Raw genomic sequence first — 23,352 nt, 5'->3', positions numbered from 1 at the left:
AGGGTGCAGCTGAGGTGGGTGGAAGTCAGATAGTGAAATCGTCTGGCGAACGCATCAGAAATTACAACCAAAAGCTAATTGCATCCAGCCCTCACTTCTGCCTACCACTTCCCAAGCAGTGTGTCACGTGGGCGAGGGACTCGCTGATGGGCCGGCCCTCTTGTCCTCTGGGCCACTGACTCCAGTCTGATCACCCACAGATAAGTCAGCCACAGTCCACTTTCCAAGACATATTTTATTACAGGTTTCGAAGTAAGAAACGACTTGAGGAAACAAGGAAGCAGAGTATGCATTGAAAACAAAGGCTGAAATCACAACGCCAGGGACATCTGAAGGTCATCTGTGGGTAGCCGTATCTCTGGTTGCTGCTGATGAGACCTCTGTTTTCCCTGAGAAATTACTATCATGTGAGGCTTTTGCTGCAAATGGAACTTCATTAAGAAGGCGAGTCTGACAAACGCTGTGCCAGGGTGAATGAGTTCTCAAAACCAAACTAAACCAAGCCCTGATTGGTCATGCTTGCCAATGACCAGGGTTACAGATAGCCCCACCATGGCCAGCTTCAAGGATGGCAGTATTTACTAATAACCAGATTGAAAAAATACTTCTAAAAATGTAACAATCGGTTCCCACAAATTAGTGGCAGCCCATCCCAGCACACTGCTGCTTATAATTTAACAAAGATCAATTCTACCGAGTTTCCATAAATATGTGATATAACTTAAATTTCCTGAGAAGGTACGTAAGTGCAAGAGGAACAAGGCGCAGGAGCCTTCTGCCCTCTTGCTCCTCAGAGGATGTTGAGAAAACTGCTTCCTAAGAAACCTCCTGGCCTCAGGCTCACCCTGCTCTCAGAGCAATTTCTGTTACACGTAATACAAATATATTTAAATTAGCTTTGTGTGTGATGCTATTACTTAACGTAATGTAGCTTTTTACACACATCCATAAATATTTTAGATTCAGTTAACATGCGATCACGTTATGTAGCTTTCAACAAGAGCCCACAAGGAGCTTATTAATTTAACAGAGTCCCAGACTCAGGCAGGGTGCCATTGCATCGACTTTGTAACCGTTTGATCGAGGCAGGCTCTTCAAAACGAGGACGGGGATTTGGTTGGGGTCCTCCCTGAGCAACACCCCAGTGCTCCCTGCTCCAGGCAGGGAAGGGAAAAAAAGTTTGCCAAGAAAGGAGAGATCGGTTGAGGCTTCCCCCTACCCACCTTGGGCCGAAAGGGAGTAATACCTCCTGAAAGCTGAACCTGTTAAACTCTATTGGCTCATAACGTGATGGCAGGAGTGCCAACTCTAACGCTGAGACAGTGATACGGTGGGAAGCCCGCTGGCCCCGTTAATCACTAGTTCTGTGGATTGGGACGAGTCATCTGCCTTTGTATACTCATTGTTAAAACAGTGCCCAAAAATACCTGTCCCATTAAATTTATAGAGTTTCCCTGTGATATGCGAAAGCACCTTATAAACCGTAGAGAGCCAGCTAAATACGTGAAATTCTTCCACGACATCATACAGAACTGGTAGTCCCAATTTCCGGGGCGAGACCTAGTGATTACCAATGTTTGGTCTGTCTTTCCCGTTGACAGTGTTTAGATGCACATACAAACAAGGTTTCACGAAGCCCTGTGTGAAGGCACAGAGTGACCCCCTCGACCTGCTGGCTCTATAAAGCACCCTGCATCCTGAGGACGATGAAATCAAAGGAACTTCCCGAATAAAGTGCATTCCATTCCATGCCACCTGTGCCTCTGTTCCACTAGTTCTCTAGAGTGTTCTCTGTCCTCTAATATCACCACATCTGAAGTGGGTGCTGTTGGCCACCCCACCAGTCTGACCACTTTTTATTTAGGAGGGTCTCAGAGGATTGGAGTATGGGAAAAATAAAGTGAAACAGCTCAAGAATATGAGAAAAAGACCAGGCTGCAGTGCTAGATCCTTTTAGCAGACTAAGTGAGACTCCCATGAGAACAAGACCTCATTCTTCCACCCAGGGATTCAAAGATTAGACAGACTCTTCAAGGAGCTTCTCCCCTGTGGCCACCCATATTCATTTTACCATGGATTAATAGTGTCTTTGCCAAGCCAATGCCAGGGGTAACCAAATACCCTTGGCCCTTCCTCTGAGTCTCTTTCAGATAAGCATGAGAGGTGAGAATCCATAGGCAGAGGAGTTCTGTTTGTTGGGATGTTGATATGTGCACCCAATCTGTAGACATTGAAAACCTGTGTCCTCCAACACACCCACCAGCATCTTGGCACATGCTAAAGAGGATGAGGAGACCACATCAGGACTCTAGGCGATGAATTGGGGGTTGGCTAGCAGTAAGATCCCCCAGTACGTGTTATTCTTTAGAACCTGGTATTCAACGTTGAAGATCAAGTCTATGGTATCTCCTTCATGCAACTCATAAATCCCTCCTACACTTTGGATCATAGCATTATTTTTTACATTTTGTATAATGTCTTTGTTTTTGCGGAGCCTCACGTCGAAAGGAGCTGCTTCTTTGTAGGTGGTGTTGGGAGCCACCTGGCCATAAATTGAGTACACGCCGCCCTGAAGTACCTGCAGCTTCCAGTCAGCTACCTGCTTCACGCAGGAGGGCTCGAGAGATACCATTTGCCATTTTGAAGGTAATGGTCCTAGAAGAAGTGTACAAGGGAGAGAAAAAATGGAAAGCATAGTTATTTTATTATTTCATCATCTTCCTATTTGCACTTCTTTCCCCGTCATGTATTAATAGGTTGTTTCTTTACCTGGTCTATACTAGTTGTCTCCAACCACCGTTGGAATATATTCAGTAGCTATCTACTCCTTGTTTAGAGAAATCGCAAATCCTGAGTGTGTCACTTGCTTGGGGATCTCTAAGGAAATAGATTTGGAATAGAAAAGGGGGTTCATTATATGGGGCGTGTGTGTCTCATCAGTGAGGACTCACGTACCAGGACTGTGATAATCAGGGTTGGCAAGCCAGGAAGACTAGTCATGCTTTTCTGTGTAAGCGCTGCTTACCATGTGTCACTTCATCAATGAGACGCATCTCCTGGGTCCACGTACCAGAGCGCTGCCCCCTCTCTGCCTCCCCCTTCGCCCCACTGTAGTTTTCTCCATAGAAGGTGTCAGCAGCATTCTATGAATCCACTTGTCCCTTTATTGTCTCTCTCGCCCTCACTCAAGACATCTTTGCTCATTGCTAGGTCTTCAGCACCTAAAGGGTTCCTGGGACCGAATACGTGCTCAGTAACCATTTCTTGGCTGAGTGGTACGTCGTGTTCCTGAGCTGGATGCACTGTGTCTAAATTAGGACCCTTCTCCTCAGTTTGTGGGTACATATCCTTCAAAAACCACTTGAGACACCATCGCCAAACCCTCCAAAAAATAGCTACTGGTAAATTCATGAATTTCCAAATGGAGAATTATTTGACTGTGTAAATATAAGTATCCCTAATTTGATGCTAGCACAGGGGGTGGGGAGAGGATCAAGACTTAGTCATTTGTTTTCATAGGTATTTGGAATTTACATATTTTCCTGATGTTAGTTGTTGATACACAGCAGTGTGATTTCAGAGCCCCGGGAGGTGCTTGTACCACCCAAAATGCTTATTTAGCTTGTTCTCTAATTCTCCATGATTGTTGTTACAGGGGGCAGAGCCTTTATCCCATAATTAGAAGACACCCCTCATGAGAATATGCCCAGGAAGAAGTAACACATTGTGTAAAATTTGTATTTACGTATAGCTGACTGATATAACACTCTGAGTATAGATTTCACAGGGTCACAAAGAAAAGATCATTAGAGCAAGAAGCAAAGTCTGTGTGGGTGTTCCTGGAGCCCAGTGAATGGCGTCTGGCTTGACACGTGATAGGCAGTAGCCAATAGGCTAGCAAGTCACCAGGAAGAAGTGTCCCTGGTTCTCTTACTTAGTTCTCTTACTTAGTTCCGTGATAGGGGCCAGTCCATTCACTAGAAAAGCAGAAACAAATCAGGAAGACAGAGACAAGTAAGTGTAGGTTCCCCAAACCCCACGAGCCCGGGAAGCCTGGCGGTTTTGAGCTGCATTGGAAGCAGGGGTGCTGTTTGTCTCCAGAAGCTTTCTCTCACAGCTGAAAATGTGTGTTTGGCCCGAAACTCAGAAAAAAACCCAAATGCATTTATTTGCATTTTTGTATGTATTCTAAGACATGGCCTAAGGCTCCATTGAACTGTATACTGTAGTGTGTTTTCTAAGCAAACACCAAGTCACTAGAAGGGAAAGTGACTCGGAAACTGAGAGGAGAGGAGAAAGAAGCAGAGGAAGTGGCCACTCCCCGCAACTCTCCTTCCTCTTCTATACACTTAGAAACAAAAATAGCACCACACACACTCTCTCTCTGCTGGACACTGGCAATGTGTGAAATGGGAGAAGGACTTGGAGTTTGTCAGAGAAATCTGAACTGTGTTCTTACTAGAACCTTGAATTAAAAGTAGACTCCAGGATCTCAGATGCCCGGGCCCATAAAGGTGCTGTGCGTTCCTGCCCAGAGATGTGACCTTCACCGGGCACCACTGGTCTATCTGGTTGACCTCAAAAGCCTCGGCTCCTAGACCACAGGCGGGCCCATGATAAGCGGTTAGAAATAGTAGCTGAAGAATGGCTGCAATAGGATAAAGGCTTCCCTCACAGCACTGGAACTTGCCTTCTTGCATCTAATGCTAAGAAAAGGAAGAAGGAGGCATGCAAGACAGGCTACTCACCAAACTTAGCGACACAAGGCTTGCCGGCAGTCTGTAGGGAAAGAGAAAAGGAAATTAATCAGGACGGTGACCACACCACAACTGTCTTAATTGAGTTATTTAGAGCCTCAAATTCCTGAGGCAAACTTCTTTTGCTAGCCAGGAGGAAAAAAAAAAATCCTCCTTTGACTTTGTCTCGGCTCTCTCAGCTTCCCTTTACAGATGTCTGGCTTCATCCTTGACCTTTCATTACCTAACTACCCTCTTGACTCTCCCAGGCAAAAGTTGAGATCTCATGCCCTCCACCTAACCTCTTCCCGCAGGACAGCTACTCCATCTTGGACTCTCATCCCCTTGGGCCACAGAAATGTTCTATAAACACTACTCTCCCCACTTCGGTGCTTGCACAAGGTAGCCCCTTGACATTTATGAATAAAATGACAGAATTTCTATTTCTATTTATTTTTATGTTAAGTAATAAGAGATTACACTATAGAAATATTTACAACTGAGGTTCATAAAACCACCCTTATTTAATAGTCAGACAATCACGAGTTATACAGAATAACTGAAAAACCCTGAGGAGAACTGAGTTTCAAGCTGTTGCAACATACCACAATTTACAGGCTGCAAGAAGCCATTAGTGTGGTTAATTTTCTTAACACAGGCATTTGAATGCTAATGCCTTTAAATGCTTGTACTAAGATCAAGTACAATAAAAAAAATGTACTGCGTAAAGTTTATTGGTTTCCTGGTGGCCAAATGCTTAACAGACTTTTGGAAGTTAAAGACATTGCATCTTTTTAAATAGGATTTCTCTGTCTGCTGGGACAGGAATAAAAAAAATGTACTGCGTAAAGTTTATTGGTTTCCTGGTGGCCAAATGCTTAACAGACTTTTGGAAGTTAAAGACATTGCATCTTTTTAAATAGGATTTCTTTGTCTGCTGGGACAGGAATAAAAAAAATGTACTGCGTAAAGTTTATTGGTTTCCTGGTGGCCAAATGCTTAACAGACTTTTGGAAGTTAAAGACATTGCATCTTTTTAAATAGGATTTCTCTGTCTGCTGGGACAGGAATACATTAAGGGAGGCCAGGGCAAGGGAGTGAGACCAGCTAAGAGATCCTTGTAGGCATCTGGGCAAGAAAGCACGGTGCCTCTCGCCAAGGTTCTAGCAGGTAGACAGGGTGAGCAGGGACTGGAAAGAGAGCCACCAGGAGTCCGACTTGGGTACGGGGTGAGAAAATGAAAAGAGACGGAGAAGACCCCAAGATCTGGGATATGAGTCATCGGAATGAATGGATGAGACGAGCAAGGCTTAAGAGTAGTTCATTGCGGGGAAAGAACGAACCATGAGTTCTTGGACTTGCCCAGTGTGGGGGGCTTACTAGATATCCGATAGATATCCACTGGATCAGTGAGGATGGAATTTAAGGTTCTGATGACATCAGTTTGGAGCCTCCAGCAGTTACGTGATGCTCTAAGACATGAGCCTGCATGAGATCATCCAGCCAGTGAGCGTAGACAGAGAAGATCACCAGGACAGTGCGGTGTCCAGAGGTCAGGGAATGAGGAAGAACCGGCAAAGGAGATTCAAAAGGAAAGGGCAGGGGTTCAGAAAGTGAACGTGACAGTGTGACGTTTGGAAACCAAGAGAAAAAATTGTTTTTAGGAAAGAAGAGTGATCGTCTGGGTCAAATGCTGTCGATGGGTCAAGAAAGAAGAGGACAGAGGGTGGACCAAAGGATGGGCAGTCACTGGGTCCTCAGCAAAAGTACGTTCTGTGATATAATGAGGCAGAAGCTTCATCTGAATGAATTTACGAGTAAGTGAGAAAAAAAGAAGTTGGAGGAGTTTCACCATGAGGGAGCACAGAAACATGGAATGGAATCCGGATGGGGATGAGAGGGCGGAGAGATTCTTGTTTGTTTGCTTCTGGTTCTGTTGTCTGAAGATGAGAGGGGTGAAGGCGTGGTTATCTGTTGCCATTTGAAGGCCATGTTTCCGTAAGGTGCAGAGGGGTGGTAATATGAAGAGCTGGGAGATCACCATTGAACCAATGTCCTTGAGTCGGTAAGAGAGGACAGAATCTGGTTCAGGGGTGGACTTAAATAGATGCATGAGCAATCCATACATCGGGACAAGGGGAAAACACAGTATACGTGAACAACATTGCAGGAGAGTGCTCCAGGAGGCCGAGGAGCTTGGGAACTCTTCCCTGGCTCCTCAAGTTTCTCACAAAACCCGGAGGCAAGGGTATCAGGTGAGGCAATGGGGGAGAGACATTGCACTTTTAAGGGGAGGTCACGGGAATGAAACAGAGGAGGCAGCGGAGTCTTTTCCCTTGGCTACACTCAGCTGCGAGAGACGCAAAGCAGTCGGGTTTGTTCACTGCTGTCAGTGTTCCAGGACTGCGGTTTGGAGACTAAAACATAGTGAAGAGAGAGAGAAACAAGTGAGCGGGTCAATGCAAGGTTAGGGCTATAATAGTAAACTATGGGATTTCAGCTGTGGAAGGAAGGAAAGGCAAGAGTGGAGTAAAGCCCAACTTTATTTTAAATTTTAAGAATATACAAACTCGTCCTGGCCAGTGTGGCTTGGTTAGACGGAGCACTGTCCCGTGTACCAGAAGGTCGCAGGTTCCGTCCCCGGTCCAGGCACAGGCCTAGGCTGCGGGTTCGGTCCCTGGTTGGGGCGCCTATGGGAGGCGACCGATTGATGTTTCTCACGTTGATGTTTCTGTCTCTCTCCCTCCCTTTCTCTTTCCCCCTCCCTTCTTCTCTCTCTCAAATCAATAAATGTATCCTTGGGTGAGGATTAAAAATAAAAACTAAATTAAGAAAAAAGAATGTAAAAACATTGCAGCATGGAAGAAAGGTATAAAAAAATCCGGTATCATGATATGGTAAGCACACTCAGGGGTGAGTCCTTCCATCTGGATTTGCATGCCTTTGTGAGGTGACTTTTCAGTGATGAACGTCAAAACCATGAATCCAGTGAGTTAAATTAGAATAGAACCTTCAAATAATTGTCTCATAAAGTGTGAAACTAAGAGAATAAAAACAACATTTCACAAATTATTAAAATATGAGTTCAATTATTTTAAAAGTGTTCGTTACATATTAACATGATATTTTGGTGAAAGCAAAATGGTTTTGCACTGTGATTAAACTACATTAAGCGTATTATTTGGTTCACTCTTATACATTTCTATCTTGTGCATTTTTTAAAAATATATAGTATTAGTACTTTTATATAATTTATAATACCATATATTTGGGGATTGAAATAAAAATAAAACACATTTTGATTTGAATAGGGGGTGCAGTCAAACAGGTAGAAAGCCACTCTTGCAGAATAAATCACTGGATTCCCACAATTGTTTTTGTTTTTGCGCCGATTTCATTCTCATCTTGAGCTTTCTTAGAGGAGATGTTGGAATTCCATTTGGCCTAACTCATGAGAGGCATGTGATAGGGAGTCCCTTCATTTCCATTTCCTCGTTTAGAAAATAAGAAAACTAATAGCACCTGGTTCATTGAACTTGGTCTTGATTTAACTGAGGTCATTCTTGTGAAGGGCTTTGCCCTGGTAGTCTGCCTGGTCCTGCTCAGTGAATGGTAGCTGTCCTGAGAATGGTGCTGATTATTACGAAGATTTTACTACAGCCTTAAGCACCTATGTTCCCAACGTGATACTGGCATTGTAAGCAAGAGACATAAATGTAATTTATGGTCCTCTCCTCTTAAGAAGTTTACGGCCTTTCTAGAAAGACCTGATGTCATGCATGGAACAACTGGATAACAATCTAAATATAAATGGATGCCAAAGTGTAAGCCGCAGATAATATCTGCGCTCTGTATTCTCATGTACAAAGACTGTGGAAAAACTTAAGCTTGCAGGCTAGTTGCCAGCAACAGAAATCCCGCACACGGTCTCATGGGCTGCTTTCATATCTACAGAAGGGCCAGAAACCACCATTGTAACATTCCCTGATCATCACCACCAATAAAAATCTGTCCAATCACAAAAATCGTCTGTTTGGCAGTGAGGTACAGTCTTTGGTTGAGGAAGTGAAAGAAACGAGGAATACCCATATTGTCAGAGGTCTTGAAATTTAACTTCAGTGTGTTGTCATTAATAATTATGGCACAAATATAAGCCACCGCAATCTTCTAAGAGGCGACCGCGGGTCAGGCACCCTACTGCTTCATTAATCCTTCCCCCAACTGCATGCAATGAAAACTGGCAACATGCTCCTTTGCAGATGTGGAAATGAGTGCACCAGAGATTAAGTAACTAGCCCAAGGCCAGGCAGCTGATAAGAGGCTGGGCTGAGATGACTCACAGGGCTCACCCCTGCCACTCCGTGGGATGGCTTCTATTTATATTCTGATAATGTATGGAAGATTTCATGTTCACTCCTAAATAAGCATACGTGACTTTCAGCTTCAACTTTGATTTGGTTCATTTTTGCTGAAGAAGTTGCTTTTGTAACCCTGCTTGATTTAAGCCACGATCTACATAATTGGGTTCAAATGGCAAAAGCTTAACAATTCTTCCTCCAAACCAACCCTCATCTCGAATCATCCTTTGGAAATAGTTTTCTGAGCTTTTTAAGCAGAAGCACAGCTTCCCCTTTTGGAAGTACCCTTCATGTCATCAAAGCAGGGGACTCTTCTGAGCACTTAGTTTCTTAGGGACAACTTCTATGAAGTTTTCTTCCCTGAGAACTAGACCAAACCACTTGGGCTTGTAGCCAACCCTTTTCAGCAGACTGAAAACAGGAGGGGGAAAAAAAGAAGTAATTTTTCCCCAGAGAAATTTCTGTTGGTGTAGAAGGAGCCAATCTTCCTGTCTAAGTCAAGCTTTGTGAACTGGGACATGGAGAAACAGGACAGTGGGATTTTTGTATATAGAAGCAAAAAGTGGAGATTAAAATAATCTAAACTCCAAGGCTCCTGGATATTGTACAACAGTGGAAGCGGCCCCTGGTAATGACTCACCATCCACTAGCCACTAAGGCCTCTTTTCCAAATATGTTTATTTGTGGTTAATAAGGAAAGGTCAGGGTAGGCAATGAAAGGTGGAATACAAGAGCTGGAATTGCCCGTCAGGCCGCTTGGCCTTCCCGTAGGGAATACACCTCCCTGGCATCCTGCCGGTATAGTTCCCCGAAAACCTGTCAAACACCTCTAAATCTGCAACAAACTCTGGGCTCTTTCTTTAGAGGCAGAACCTTTCACCGAGAAGCTGCGAGTTGTCTGGGAAAGGAGATCCAGAACCAGAGCTCAAGTACATGGGACTGGTCAAGTTCAATTCTGATGAGAGGTATCCCCCTTCCCCCTGGAACTACTAGATGCCCTGTGTCCCTTTGCAGGAGCCACTGTGTTCTGTTGAGAAAGGCACTTTTCTGTGCATCGGGTCCCCATTCATGTGCAGGATGAGGAGACACACGACATGTCCTATGTTCTTCAAGGTCATCTGGCCGGTGAGACTTGAGTTTCAGTGGTCTTTAGAAGGAAAAAGCACTTCCAGACGGGAGCTACTCCTATTCTTCCCCTTGCCCTGCTCCAGAAATCCAAACACTCAGGACTCCGGACAGTTCTGTCTTTCTGTGCAAAGCTTCACTGCCCCTGAAAACACAGACTGCGGCTTGCTACCTTCCCTGAGGGGGCGGAGGTGCGGTTAGCCATGCTTCTGTGCTCTCGCGTGTCCTCAGGCAGTACAAGCCAATGGGCTCCTGTGTGAAAATGCAGGCAAAGCTACACTGGCCCCAGTGAAACACCAACAACTACAGCGTGCTGCTTGCTCCTGCATCTTTCCCCTCAATTGCTTTCAAATCTCTTAAGGGGTAGAACCGTATCTTTGAAATCCTCACTGACCAATCCCCTCAGAAAAATGTTTCTGCAGACCCTGATTTCATGCCGCAGCCCTTTCTTAAATGTACCGTCTCCTTCTCCTCAAGGCTTAGAACCCTCAAATATACCCCCAATGGACTAGACCCTAAATGACATAAAGCATTTTTGCTTTTCCTCCTGGTCAGTGCTGTGCAGTCAACAGTCAGAGAAACATGTAATAATTAAGGACCTACTAGATCTGCATTTCCTTCAATAGACCCACAGCTTGGACTGGAGCTCAATGGGAAATTCCTAATAAGCATCAGGGGCTTCCCAAATAGGAATGAGTTTCACCCTTTCTCCACGAAGAAGCTGAGGACAAGAGAGATGAAATGTCCCTCTCGAAGTTATTCAGCTGGTTCTTGGGAGACCTAGAACCAGAATCCAGACCTTCTTCCTCCAAGTTCAGTGCCATTTCCCTCCTCAAAGTCACCGTAACCACCTGTCACTTACCTTGTTCTACCTCCCACCATCTTTGTATGTCTCCTCCCTCAGTCAGACTAGAGTTTGCACCCCATTCCTTGAGAGCAAGCATCATGTTTCACACCTTCTTATTCCCCCAAAGCACTTCTTTAACAAAGTTCCAGAAAGGGAAAAAAACACTCCACAGGCATCTGTCAAAGGGCTGACTTAAGTGATTCCATCTATCTCGGTTCTGCAGCCAACATTTAGCATTTCTCATTCCTTTCATTTCCAAACACTCAGATGAGCCTCCGAAAGACACGCCATGACCAAGCTGAAATGACATTTCTGTTACTTCTACCCCCATGCCTCTTCCTTTCCACAAGCTCTGACAGTACTGAGCGGCCCCACCCATAACCAGGCTGACAGAAGACAGAAGGATTATAATCAGTAGCAACCTCAGGTACTACCATTGTCTCCTTACCTTGAATGGGAGAAGGCAGAAGATGACTGTACTGGAGAAGCCAACCAGTAGCACAATGACTACCGAGAAGACCCACGGCCTCCAGCCCGGCCTCTGCGCTCCTGCAGGGGCTGCGTGGTGCAAAGGCAGATTCTCCATGTGTTCCAAACTCATCCTCTGCAGGAATGAGAGCAGCGAGAAGCAGAGGTTCGCAAGTGATGGGCCAGTGATGCAACAGCTTGATTTTGTCGTATGATAATTAGTAGTGGGTGTGAAGGGGCGGGGTTTCTTTCTGGATCCTGTCTTTTGGAAAAATGATACTCTGAGTCTCATGTTGGGACCAGGCCAAATGTACTCACTCAGCAGAATGGAAGGCTTAAAAAAAAAGAGCCAACCCAAGTAAAGAGAAAGGAAGGAAAAAAAAAACAACGCAAGGGAAGTTCACAAGGAAAATTTCTTCCCTGGAGCAAGAGGAAGTGCAGTGCAATGCAGCATTAGAAATTGTTTCCAGATAGGAAAATTACTTTTTGTGAGAAGAAGCAAAATCTCAGATAAGGTTCTTTCACACTTCAGATGTGATGTGATTGCACTGGCAGGGTAGTGAGAGGTGGGAAGGCTAAGATGCAGGGTTTAGAAAACACACTTTCCTTCCTTCCTAGGACGTGAAATACATTCCCTCTGAGAGGGTCTCTAGCAGGCACCAGGGAAATACTAGAATTGGACATGAAGTGTACATAACCACCACAAGCTCAATTCTCCTTCTATCTCAGTATATTAAACCCCTGATAACTCAAGGCTGGCATCAAACAGAAATAACCATACAAAAGGGTATTTTCTTGTGCCATCCCTCCCCCCCGCCCCACCCTGCCCCGGTCTGAGCTTGCTTGCACTCTATCCCCACCCCCCCACCCCCCCCCCAGAAAAGAACCTTGAACTTTCTTCCTGGCACTCAACATGCTGATTACCTATAAAGCTGAGAAAGTCCTCTGGTTCTCTGTGCCTCGGTCTTTCCATCTGTTACTTGGGAAACCTATGTTGTTTACAGGGTTCTAGCATCACGTGACGGGAAGAACTTGGGTTTTGAACTTGAGCCTAAGAGGGACCCGGAGCCACCCGGCTCTCACCCACGCCCTTACCCACTCAGCGGCCTCCGCAGGGCGCTGCACTCTCCTCGGTTTCCTTCACTGTAACACGGAGCTTGCCTCCCCTCCACAAGGCTTTTCGGGGAGTGAAGCAAATGCCAAAGGCCTGTCTCAGCTCCGTGATTATTTACCTCCTCCCCACCCTCCTTCACTATGTGGTGAGAAATGAACCCATTATAAAATCCTAGAAAAAGAATGATTTCTAAAATATTTGCCACAGGGCGTACTTCAGCTAAAGTTCATTTAAACAACAGGAGGTGAGATGAAAGCATTTTGAAGATAATTTTTCTTTCATCCAACGGGAAGTTCAAGATTTCAAAAATCAGAACAGAAGCCCGGAGATGTAACTGCTCATTTCCAAAGGAGGAAGCTGAGAGGAACTCGGGGAGCGGCCCCTCCCGCCACCGCCGGCTGGGAAACAGCGGAAACCGTGTAACCCCTTTTATAACCCGCTGCCTTCCCCGAGAACCACACTGTTGGCTGCACTGTTTCTAGGGGAGCTGTCCAGTTTTGACTGGGCTCTGTTCCACCCCGATTACCCAACCGTCCCCGAAGAAGAGACTCACAGAGGCACACAGCAATAATCACTCAGTACCGCCCTGCTTTCCTGGCCTTGGACTCGAGGGGGTGACGTAACGAGTAGTGCCCCCACTCCAGAGCAGGGGCGATGCAGCGTGCCTGCGACTGGGGTGCCTGTATCGCGCCTGAAGTGCGCGTGCACGAGCGAGACCCTTTAAACCGACCCCTGAGTAGCTACATGGTCTCCTGCACGCTTCTCGGGCCGCTTCCTTTTCCTGTCTCCTCTCCAACTTCGGATGCAATTAAGTCCCTCTGCTTAGTCACTTCAGTAAATGTTTGTTCAAATGGGGAGCTCTTCCAAATACAACCCGGCTCCTCCTCCTGCCCTTAACCAAGGTAAGGCTCTGGTATGTCCGGATTATTTTAACCTTACAAAAGTCTAAAAACGATGGCTTATCTCAACGCATTCCTCTTTTCATGAAACAGGGTTCAAAAACGAAGAAACTTCAGGTTAGAACAAGTGACAGTAGGGAACACTTTCTGATCTTCTGAAGCAGTGAGTCACCCCTGGTATCTCTTTGATGCAAGCCATCAGCATTGCCACCTCAGGATGTGACAGGCAGTAAATGTGCGGCAAACCCACGCTTCTGGATTTACAGCCTGGCCCCGGGTCATATACCTGGAATGAGATTTTCTCAATTAAGTCCAACTAGCGAGTCCATGTTGAACATTTACCATTGGCTCGCTCCTGTGCTAAGAGTTTGGGGGGGTTAGAAAATAAGTCACAGATGGCAAGGTATTTTCTGCTCAACTAGATTAAAACCTTACACACAGGGACACAGGCGCCGAGGTGAGTAACAGAGGACAGAGCCTCAAAGAACAGAAAGATCTAGATAAGCAGAAGTAGAAAGAAGAAAAGTTGGAAATGGAGGGTTTGAGAGGACAGAGGTGGGAACTCACACTAGTTCTGGAAGGAGTGTGGAAACATGGGGGACAAATATTCAGAAGCATGAATGTCTGTGAATGTTAGAGATTGAAAAAAGAAAGTGTGCGCGATGACAAAGCACCAGACTTTTGAATAGTCTAGCAGTTTTCATTTAGGAACTGCAAAATGAGGAACTTCAGAAAAATTAGCAAGAACTGTACTCATTTTGTGACAAATGTATTTGTCTTTGGTTTAAAGATACATAGGTACGTGATAGATAGATGGATAGATAAGTAGATAGATAAATATGATACATACATAAGATTTTAAACTTGGAATTTTAAGAAGGCAACAACAGTATCTGTTAAGATTTATAAACGTCTACTCTATAAAAAGTATTATATATAGCTCAATATACATAAATAGATGTATATGTACATCTATACATACACACGTATATATACATATTTGCATATTATGTGTACAATACATTTTAACAGATACACCGAGATTTCGTATATCAATGTCCAGATCATTTTCTCCATGGAACTAACAGCAATGCTGTTCAGGGGGGCAGTCTAGGAAATAGTCTGAATTCAAATTATGTTTTTTTTTCCATGACATGGGACCCTCTTCTATGCCCCAAATTGTCTCATTGTGTGATGTTTTTGCTCGTCCCCTTTCCAGGAGCCCTTACCAGGTTCTCTGTCGTTCTTCTATGTCTCACTGGCTCAAATGCAGCCTGTAAGTCACGAACCTAGTGGTCACGCTCCAGGGAGTCCCTCCTGTGTCACCTACCTGCCTTACCGCTCATCTCTGAGAACGGCCGTGTGAGATGCTAGGTTCCTGTCACTCTAGCCTGCGTCCTCTGTGTGAGTGACTTCTTGTTTTGTGGGGGGGAGGGGTCTGTTCTAGGCAAGCCAGCATGTGTCAGTATCCGGGCCATGGGAGGAGCTTCTTAAACAACTTTTGATGGGAAGGATTGCTTCCTGCTTGGAATCTGAACTGCAAATAGATTTTGCATTGTGCAATGTAGTGACACTTCGCATTTGAACACACCAGCCATCGCCCTAGAAACCGGACTGAATGGGCATTGCTGGGAGATTGCATCTTGCCCAGTATCACATAGATCACCAGACAACAAGGTATGTCACCTGTGTATTTCCACCTAGTTGAAATAAGAGGGTCTTGATATTCCTGAGACTGTGAGCGTCCCCAAATCCCCTGGATTTCCCTGGGCAGCGTGGCAGAGGGGCCTGGAGGAGGCCTCTCTCCTAACCGTCCTCGCTGGTCTCCTTATCGGACAAGCTCGTGTGTCGGCATGGGACGGTCAGCCTGTCCACTGTACTCCCACCCGCAGCTGAGGCAAGTGCTCGTGCAGGAATCAAAGAGACGGTTTCCGCGCTGGGTTTCCATCGCCAGCGCTGACCTGACACCCCTCGGTTTGGATGGTCTGGTCTGGGTAGTCTAGATTTGTCGGCTTGGGCGCGGGGAATGTAAATGAGTGCAGAGAGGTTTGGGCTTTTCTCTACACAACGATGCTAAAATACAGCAAAAGGACATTTTTGTTGTTGTTGTTCATTTAGTAAACATCTTTGAATGCCTTCTATGTACCAAGTTCGGTGGCAGGAATGGGAATATGGAGAGTTGGTCTATATCTTCAAATTCCGTGTTGCTTGTTCATTTGGTTTGGTTTGGTTTGGTTTGGTTATCGCGGGTGGCTTGGGAAAGAGACAGCTATACGAGGCAAGACAGGGAGAAGAGTGGCAAAGGGGAGTTTTATAAGAAAGCAATGCCCCCGCTGAGATACAGGTCTGAGGAGAGGCCAGCCAGACGAAAACACCTCCCCACCCCCCGTTCTCCTAAGCTAACGAGTCACTGTTCAGTAAAGCCATCACTGTACAATAGGTGTGTGTTACCTACTGACCATTTGCTGAACAGCAGGGTGTAGAAACATATGCCGTGGACAGTATAATGCATAAGGAGACATTTAATGTATGTGGTTTCAGGCACTTTACTTGGCCATGGAGGAATCAGGAGGAGTAAGACAGAGTCTCTGGCCTCAAGGAATCCATTACCTAGAAATTGCCGATTCTTCTCCATTTGCTCCTTCCGAACTCACATTGAAAATACATTTCAACTTCAAGATAACTTTCACTTATCTTTTTTTATATGATTTTATGTGACTTCCCCAGAGTTACCAGTTAATTCCGTTCAAGAGAGAATGGGCAAAGCGCCTAGAGTAGCTCGGGCTAAGGGACTTGCCTATCCAGTCAGATGACTCCAGCTGTGCACGCCAGAGGGAGAACATTCCAGCTACAGAGGCGAGATCTGCAGCGGGGCTGCCAGCGGGGACGGCGTGCTGAATCACGGAGCGCCGTGTGGAATGCTGCTGCATGGGGCGGGGCCGGCGCCGGGAACAGGAAGTTTCCATTTGCTAATAAAAAAGCAATCCTGTGAAGTTAACTATGCATATTATGCTAAGATAAAGCCTACATATTTCAAATTTTTCATCACCCAACAAGCCCAGAGGAAATCTCTTTGGCTGAAAGCGAAGGTGATTTTTCCTCTGCGCACATATACGGCCTCTTCTGCCCTGCATCCCGCGGATTTCCAGATCACGTCACGAATTGCCATGCCACTGAGCGTTGGTTTCGAATGGGAACCACAAAAAAAGGAGATTAAAAAATGACAGAGTATAAACTAGGAAACACATAAGGCTGAAAAGCCTGCTCTTTTCCAGGCACCGCGTTTCAAGTTTCAACTTCTGCACGCATTAGGAGGTTTATGTCATCCTCACACCAGCGTTATAAATATGCCCTGTTAGTCCCACGGGACACAAGAGAAACCGCCTGAGACTCTTGATGAACCACCACTACTGCTCTACGTAATTAAGTACTGACACACAAAGGACTGCAGTGCTGCTTCTGGTCCCAGACGGCAACACAGAGGGCTCTGCACTCACCGCCTCCCACGGACACAGTAAAGCTGCACACGAAGCAATTCCCTCTGCGAGAAATCCCGGACCAGCCGGGCAACTTCTACACACTGAGAGAATAAGAAAAAAGACTCATGCTAAACTGGTAGGAAAAGAATAAAGGAAACACAAAACAACCAGAACAAATGAACAAGATAGCACTAGTAAAAGTCCATATTTAAAACGAATTACCTTCAATGTAAAATAACTGAATTCTCCAATCAAAACAGACTGGCTGGATGGATTGAAAAACAAGAGTCGTCTGTACACTGCCTGCAAGAGAGACCCACCGCTGCTTTGAAGGCACACACGGACTGACAGTGAAGGAACGGGAAAAGATGTTTCACGCAAACGGAAGCCAAAATAAAGCAGGGGTGGCTGCACCTCTGTCACACAAAATAGGCTGTCTGGGGGTGTCCACCCACGGCCCACAGGCCGCATGCAGCCCAGGATGGCTCTGAATGTGGCCCAACACAAAATTGTAAATTTACTTAAAACCTGATGAGGTTTTTTCATTTTTTTTAGTGTTTGTATATTTCATGTGCGGCCCAAGACAACTCTTTCTACCAGTCTGTCCCAGAGACCCCAAAAGGTTGGTCACCCCTGCAAGTTAAGCCAAACACTGTAATAGGGTCAGAGAAAGTCTCCTTGCAGATGACATGATAGAAAACCCTAAAAATTCGATTAAAAAACTGTTAGAATATATTAATTCAGTAAAGTTGCCGGATACAAAATGAATGTACAAAAATCAGTAGTGTTTCTATACACTAACAATGAACTATCAGAAAGATAAATTAAGAAAACAATGCCATTTATAATTGCATCAAAAGAATAATATATTTAGGAAGAAAGTTAATCAAGATGAGAGACATATACATTGAAAACTATAAGACATTGATGAAATAAATTGAAGAAGACACAAATAAATGGAAAGAAATATCCCAAAATATCCCATGCTCATGGATTGGAAGTATTTATATTGCTAAAATGTTCATACTACTCAAAGCAATCTATGGATTCAATAATCTCTATTAAAATTCTAATGGCACTTTTCACAGAAATTAAGAAATTCTGAAATTTGTATAGAACCACAAAAGGCCCCAAATAGCCAAAGCAATCTTAAGAAAGAGGAACTAAGGTAGAGGATTCACACTTTCTGATTTCAAGCTATAGTATAAAGATACAGTAATAAAAACAGCACGTTACTGGCATAAAAACACACATAGATCAATGAAACAGAATGGAGTGCCCAGAAATAAACTCGTGCAGCCAATTAATATACAACACAGGAATCAAGGACACACGGTGGGGAAAGGACCATCTCTTTAATAAATGGTGCTGGGAAAACTATGAAACCGGGCTTCTGTTTTATATCATACCCCAAAATTGACTTAAAATGGATTAAAAAAAAAAGAACATGAGACCTGAAACCACAAAACTCCCAGAAGAAAACATAAGCCGCAAGCTACTTAACATCAGCTTTGGCAGTGATTTTTTGGACTTGACACCAAAGCAACTGCGGCAAACACAAAAATAAACAAGGAAGGCTGCGCACAGCCGGCACCCATATGTCTGCCAGTCTGGCTCTTACCGGAAGGCTCTGACAATCTGCTTCTGGTTCCAGTGGGGTGGGCGGCCGCATTCAGTTCCCCTCCGTCTTCAGCAGCGGTGGGTCAGCCCCTGCTCACGTGTCAAACCTCTCTGACTTCCACTTGGGTGGTATTTATCCAGCTCCAAACACGGAAAGTTCTGTGATTCAAGGACCTTTATGATTACATTGGACCATCTGGATAATACATGATAACCTCCCTATTTTAGGGTGCATACCTAAATGACATCTGTGAAGTCCCTCTGGCCATAAGGTAACATACTCGTAGGTTGTGGAGATTAGTGTGTGGACAGCTTGCGGTGGGCCTTTGTTGCCTGCCGACATCAGGGAGTCCTTTGGAGAGACTGCTGTGCCTCCCTCCTCTCTTAATGGGTTGTTTCCAGGGATTCCCCCAATGATTTTAGAGAGTGAGGAAAGGGGTGCAGAGAGAGAAAAGGACGAAGGGAGGAAGGGAGGGAAGGAAGGAGGGAAGGACAGAGGGGAGAGAGAAAGAGAGGGAGAAATATTGATTAGTTGCCTCCCGTACATGCCCCAACTGGGGACTGAACTCACAACATTTTTGGTCAAGGGCATGACACTTGGCCGAGTCTTTTGGGGCAGATAGCCACTCCCTGCCTGTTACTCCCTCTGCAGCATGGCCTAGGCTCATGTGAAATCAACGTCATATGTGCCCCAGTCTGCAGAAATGGGAGGCAGAAGCGGGACATGAAGAGGAGCCTTGACCTCTCACACTCTGAGAGCTCCATGAGAAGGCCCTTCTGGTATTGTCTTCTGCGGCAAACGCCCCTTTCCCCGCTTCTAGCCGCTGTGCCTCCAGGAAAAGGGAGGTGGCATTGACACCTGGTGATGTGCCTTCTTTGTGAAATCTGCAATGGGACAGGGAGTTTTTGAACTTAGGACACAGCATCTACTTGTGTGTCCTTGGTTGTGAGCTGTCTCTATGGTAACCCCTGCATTAGTAACCCAGGGGTAAGGCATTTGAAGGCTAAGAAGATTGCTATATTTTTTATATATACAAATCTAGAATCATACTTTTCATAGCATTATATAATTTGCTTTACACTTATAACAGCATTCCTGGCATTGTCCTTAAATCATCCACGAAATAATATTCAATGAATACATGGTATCCATCCAGAAGACACATAGCTTATTGTTGAAATTTTGTTTTAAATATTGAGGAACAGAGCCCTGGCCAGGTGGCTCAGTTGGTTGGAGTGTCATCCCGTTCACCAAAAAAGTTGCCAGTTCGATCCCCAGTTGGGTTGTGTATGGGAGGCAACTGATGGATGTTTCTCTTTCTTTCTCCACCCTCCCCAGCCTCCTCGCTCTCTGAAATCAATGAAAAAAACTTACCCTCGGGTGAGGATTAAAAAATGAATAAATATATTAGGGAACATAAAGAGTGGCCTATGATACGGTGCTTTCACATGCATATTTCTTCCTCTCTTTGGTGCTAAGCAGTGTAAAAGATTCCACAGAAAGTGCCCTGGCGGGCCCTACCCACTAGAAACGTTATTAGGGTGGCAGCCTAGGTCCCCAGGCTTCTTACCCAAGCTCAAAACGTGGACAACGTGGTCAGCCAAGTGCGAGATGAGGCTCCCTTAGGAGAGATGTCTGAGCTCTAACCCATGTCCCTTCTGGTGTTCTACAAGTCTCTCCAGCTGAGGGACAGACTCCCTAAGGCTCCCTGCCAGTCCTGCTGCCCGAAGGGTGGACATGGAGAGTTTAAGTTCTTCTTTTGTGTTTTTGAGAAGCCTGCTCAGCATGCTTCGTCTCCTGGTTTCCCGCTCAGAGGAAGTTCTTACCCCAACATAGACAAATGAGAGTACTCGCTAATGGCAGGAATCTGTTTTCTAGTAGGACCCATATCAGAGAGGCCAGTATTAAACAAGAAGTGCTTTTTAGTTTTTTCTCTTCTTAATCTCGTGCTTCCCAACTCTTGCTAGCCTCCGAACTTCAACCCAAACCATGTCCTGCAGGAGCCATTTCCTGGGCTGTTTTCTTCCTTCAGAGCCTCTTGCGTTTGCTCCCAAACCTCATCATGTTTATCCATAATATCACTGCCCCGCACCTTCCCTCAGTACAACCATGTGCTTACTTATACATCTTCTCCACCGGGGTGCAGGCCTCTAGCAGTGGTATTTTTATCTCTTTACACCCAAAGCCTACGGCCTGGTTTGTAGATGATGGTCAATGAGCATGATGAATGGATGGATGAGTGGATGGGTGGATGGACAGATGGATGGCTTTACTGACATTACACCATCACAGAGTGGCAGCCAGGCCAGATGCAGCCCCTAAAGCTTGAGTTTGTAAGTACCAGGTTTATGCCATTCTACCACCACTAATCAGGATCAGCTAACAGCAGAGCCACTGTATGCTGAGTTTTTTGCTTCACACATATCTTTGTGGGTTTTCCCCCTGAGCGTCACAGCACCGCTAACAGTAGATTTTACTGTACAGCCAAGACTTGCTGCTCTAGTGGCTGGTCCTAGGGCTCCAGCCTCTCTCCTTGAGATTCTGACTGCTGATGGCTTTGAGGTCACACCAAGGAGAAAACCAGTGTTTGTGTCCGTTGTGTTGCCTCAAAACTGTCATATAAACAGTGTGACTCGCATGGGTCTTGTCCAAACTGGAGGCCCAGTAGCACCCTGCCTATGAGTTATAATTATCAGGATCTTATTAGACACCCTGTACATAATGAGTGATTTCTCTGTGAGTCTTTCTCCTGATGTGTATCAACACATACTGTAATGCAAACCTTGCCACCAAACCACATCCTTAATAAAAAAAAGTACAGTGAGTAGATTCTTAACCAGAGGAATGTCAGTAATCAGCTCGTCTAAAATGGACTAAGAGGCTGGCACGCTTCTCAGGCAACTCTTGAGTTTGCTGGCAGCCTGTGATAACAGTATTGCTCACTACTTCCTTTCCCTTGCCTTGCCGTACTGTACGTATCTCCCTAGTGCTACGTATGCATCTGTGCTACACTGCCAGCCTCTGAGGGGCCGGAACTGTGTTTGTCTCTATACCCGCACTGCCTCACACGGTGTGGGTGTTCCGTAAATGTGTATGGGAAGAGCGAGCGAATGAGTAAGTGAAACAATATATATTAATCCTCTTTGAGTCAAATATTACACACAATGGGAATGATCTCTGCAAGTAAGAATAAGCTTGCCCATCCCCTTTCACACATCTGCCCTCTATTTCTTAATGGCCAAAATCATGCACAGAGGGGGGCTGCTGGCTAAGGTGATGAGTAAGCGCATCCTCTGGCCTTGGATCCGAGCAAAATTAACTGTCTCTACTGTAGTCAGACCCAACATCTTGACCTCCTAAGGACCACTTCTTTGCTTGTTTCTTTCTTTTTTAAAAAATATTTTTTATTGATGTTCGAATACAGTTGTCTCCATTTTCCCACCACCACTTTCCCCCACCCTACCCATCCTCACCTCCCACCCTCAGTCCTACCCCCCTTTGGCTTTGTCCATGGCTCCTTTATACATGTTCATTGATGACCCTTTCCCTTCTTTCCTACATTATTTCCCTCCCCCTTCCCCTCTGGTCACTGTCAGTTTGTTCTTAATTTCAGTGTCTCTGGTTATATTTTGCTTGCTTGTTTGTTTGTTTGTTTGTTTGTTTTGTTAATTAGGCTCCATTTATAGGTGAAATGATATGGTATTAGTCTTTCACCGCCTTGCTTACTTCACTTAGCATAATGCTCTCCAGTTCCATCCATGCTGTTGTGAAGGGTAGGAGCTCCTTCTTTCTTTCTGCTGCGTAGTATTCCATCGTGTAAATGTACCACAGTTTATTGATCCACTCGTTTACTGATGGGCACCTAGGCTGCTTCCAGCACTTGGCTCATTTCTTTCAATTCTGACTGATAAGGTATGAAAAGATGAGTTAGTACATTAAGATTGAAATAAGAAACAGGGAAACATAATACTGCCCAAGGAGAAATTTCTAAAGCCCTAAAGACATAGAATGGGATGCCAAAAGAAGTTCCGAAAATCAAGGGCAAGTGGAATCTACACGCTGAAGAAGGGAACTCGGGCCTTCTGGTAGCCACACAGGCGTCCCCGGAAGCAGCAGCAGTAAACAAAAGCTGACACATTGTGCTGGAATTGTTTTGATGAGCAGATTTCTGTCCATTTACACAAATATGATTTCATCAACCCTTTTTCCAGACCTTCTTTGGTGACTATCTTTCAAGTTCCAGTTTTTGGAAACCCACAGTGATTAAGCTTTGGAGCCTCTCTGCTCGGCTGGACTGCCCCCATTGCCACATACAACATGGCTCCCACCTCCATCCGTCTACAGTTTTCAAATCCAGTCATCCCCCCTCAGTCATGACCTCGCTTGGGATTCTGACAGAGGCTATTATTTTTCTGAATCTGTAGATCGCTTTCAATAGTATTGACATCTAAACAATATGAAGTCTTCCAGTTCGTGAACATTGGAGGTCTTTCCATTTCTTGGTGTGTGAGATCACCCTGCAGAGCCATCGGGCAGGAATGCCCCCACGGAGGCTAAAATTCATGCAAAAATCTCAAAGGAATGCAAGTAGCTAAAACAATCTTGGCAAAGAAAAACAAAGCTGGAGGCCTCACATTTCTTCAAACTGTGACTTCAAAACCTACTATAAAGCTACAGACATCAAAACGCTACAGTACTGCCATAA

The 23,352-nt window shown here is 45.1% G+C and overlaps 1 protein-coding gene across 1 annotated transcript; it reads right to left on the bottom strand.

The window, feature by feature from the left end:
• Positions 1 to 215: 215 nt before the first annotated feature.
• TNFSF18 (TNF superfamily member 18) lies at positions 216 to 11,874 on the bottom strand. Its single transcript, XM_028530561.2, has 3 exons — positions 11,515 to 11,874; positions 4,749 to 4,779; positions 216 to 2,655 (listed from the first exon to the last, which is right to left on the bottom strand). Exons 1-3 carry the CDS (start codon positions 11,824 to 11,826, stop codon positions 2,309 to 2,311), a joined length of 690 nt encoding a protein of 229 aa, XP_028386362.2. The 5' UTR covers positions 11,827 to 11,874; the 3' UTR covers positions 216 to 2,308.
• Positions 11,875 to 23,352: the final 11,478 nt, after the last annotated feature.

This window comes from Phyllostomus discolor, chromosome 14, assembly GCF_004126475.2.
Source record: "Phyllostomus discolor isolate MPI-MPIP mPhyDis1 chromosome 14, mPhyDis1.pri.v3, whole genome shotgun sequence".
Taxonomy (NCBI): domain Eukaryota; kingdom Metazoa; phylum Chordata; class Mammalia; order Chiroptera; family Phyllostomidae; genus Phyllostomus; species Phyllostomus discolor.
Note: the sequence above shows the minus strand (reverse complement) of the source record. Positions and strands in the feature narration are given on the sequence as shown.

Coding starts and splice junctions, on each gene's coding strand:
- TNFSF18 (XM_028530561.2), bottom strand. CDS start 11,826: ATGAGACTCAGAGTATCATTTTTCCAAAAGACAGGATCCAGAAAGAAA. Junction 4,780..11,514: donor TCTGCCTTCTCCCATTCAAG/GTAAGGAGACAA, acceptor CTTTCCCTACAG/ACTGCCGGCAAGCCTTGTGT. Junction 2,656..4,748: donor GCCTTGTGTCGCTAAGTTTG/GTGAGTAGCCTG, acceptor CACTTCTTCTAG/GACCATTACCTTCAAAATGG.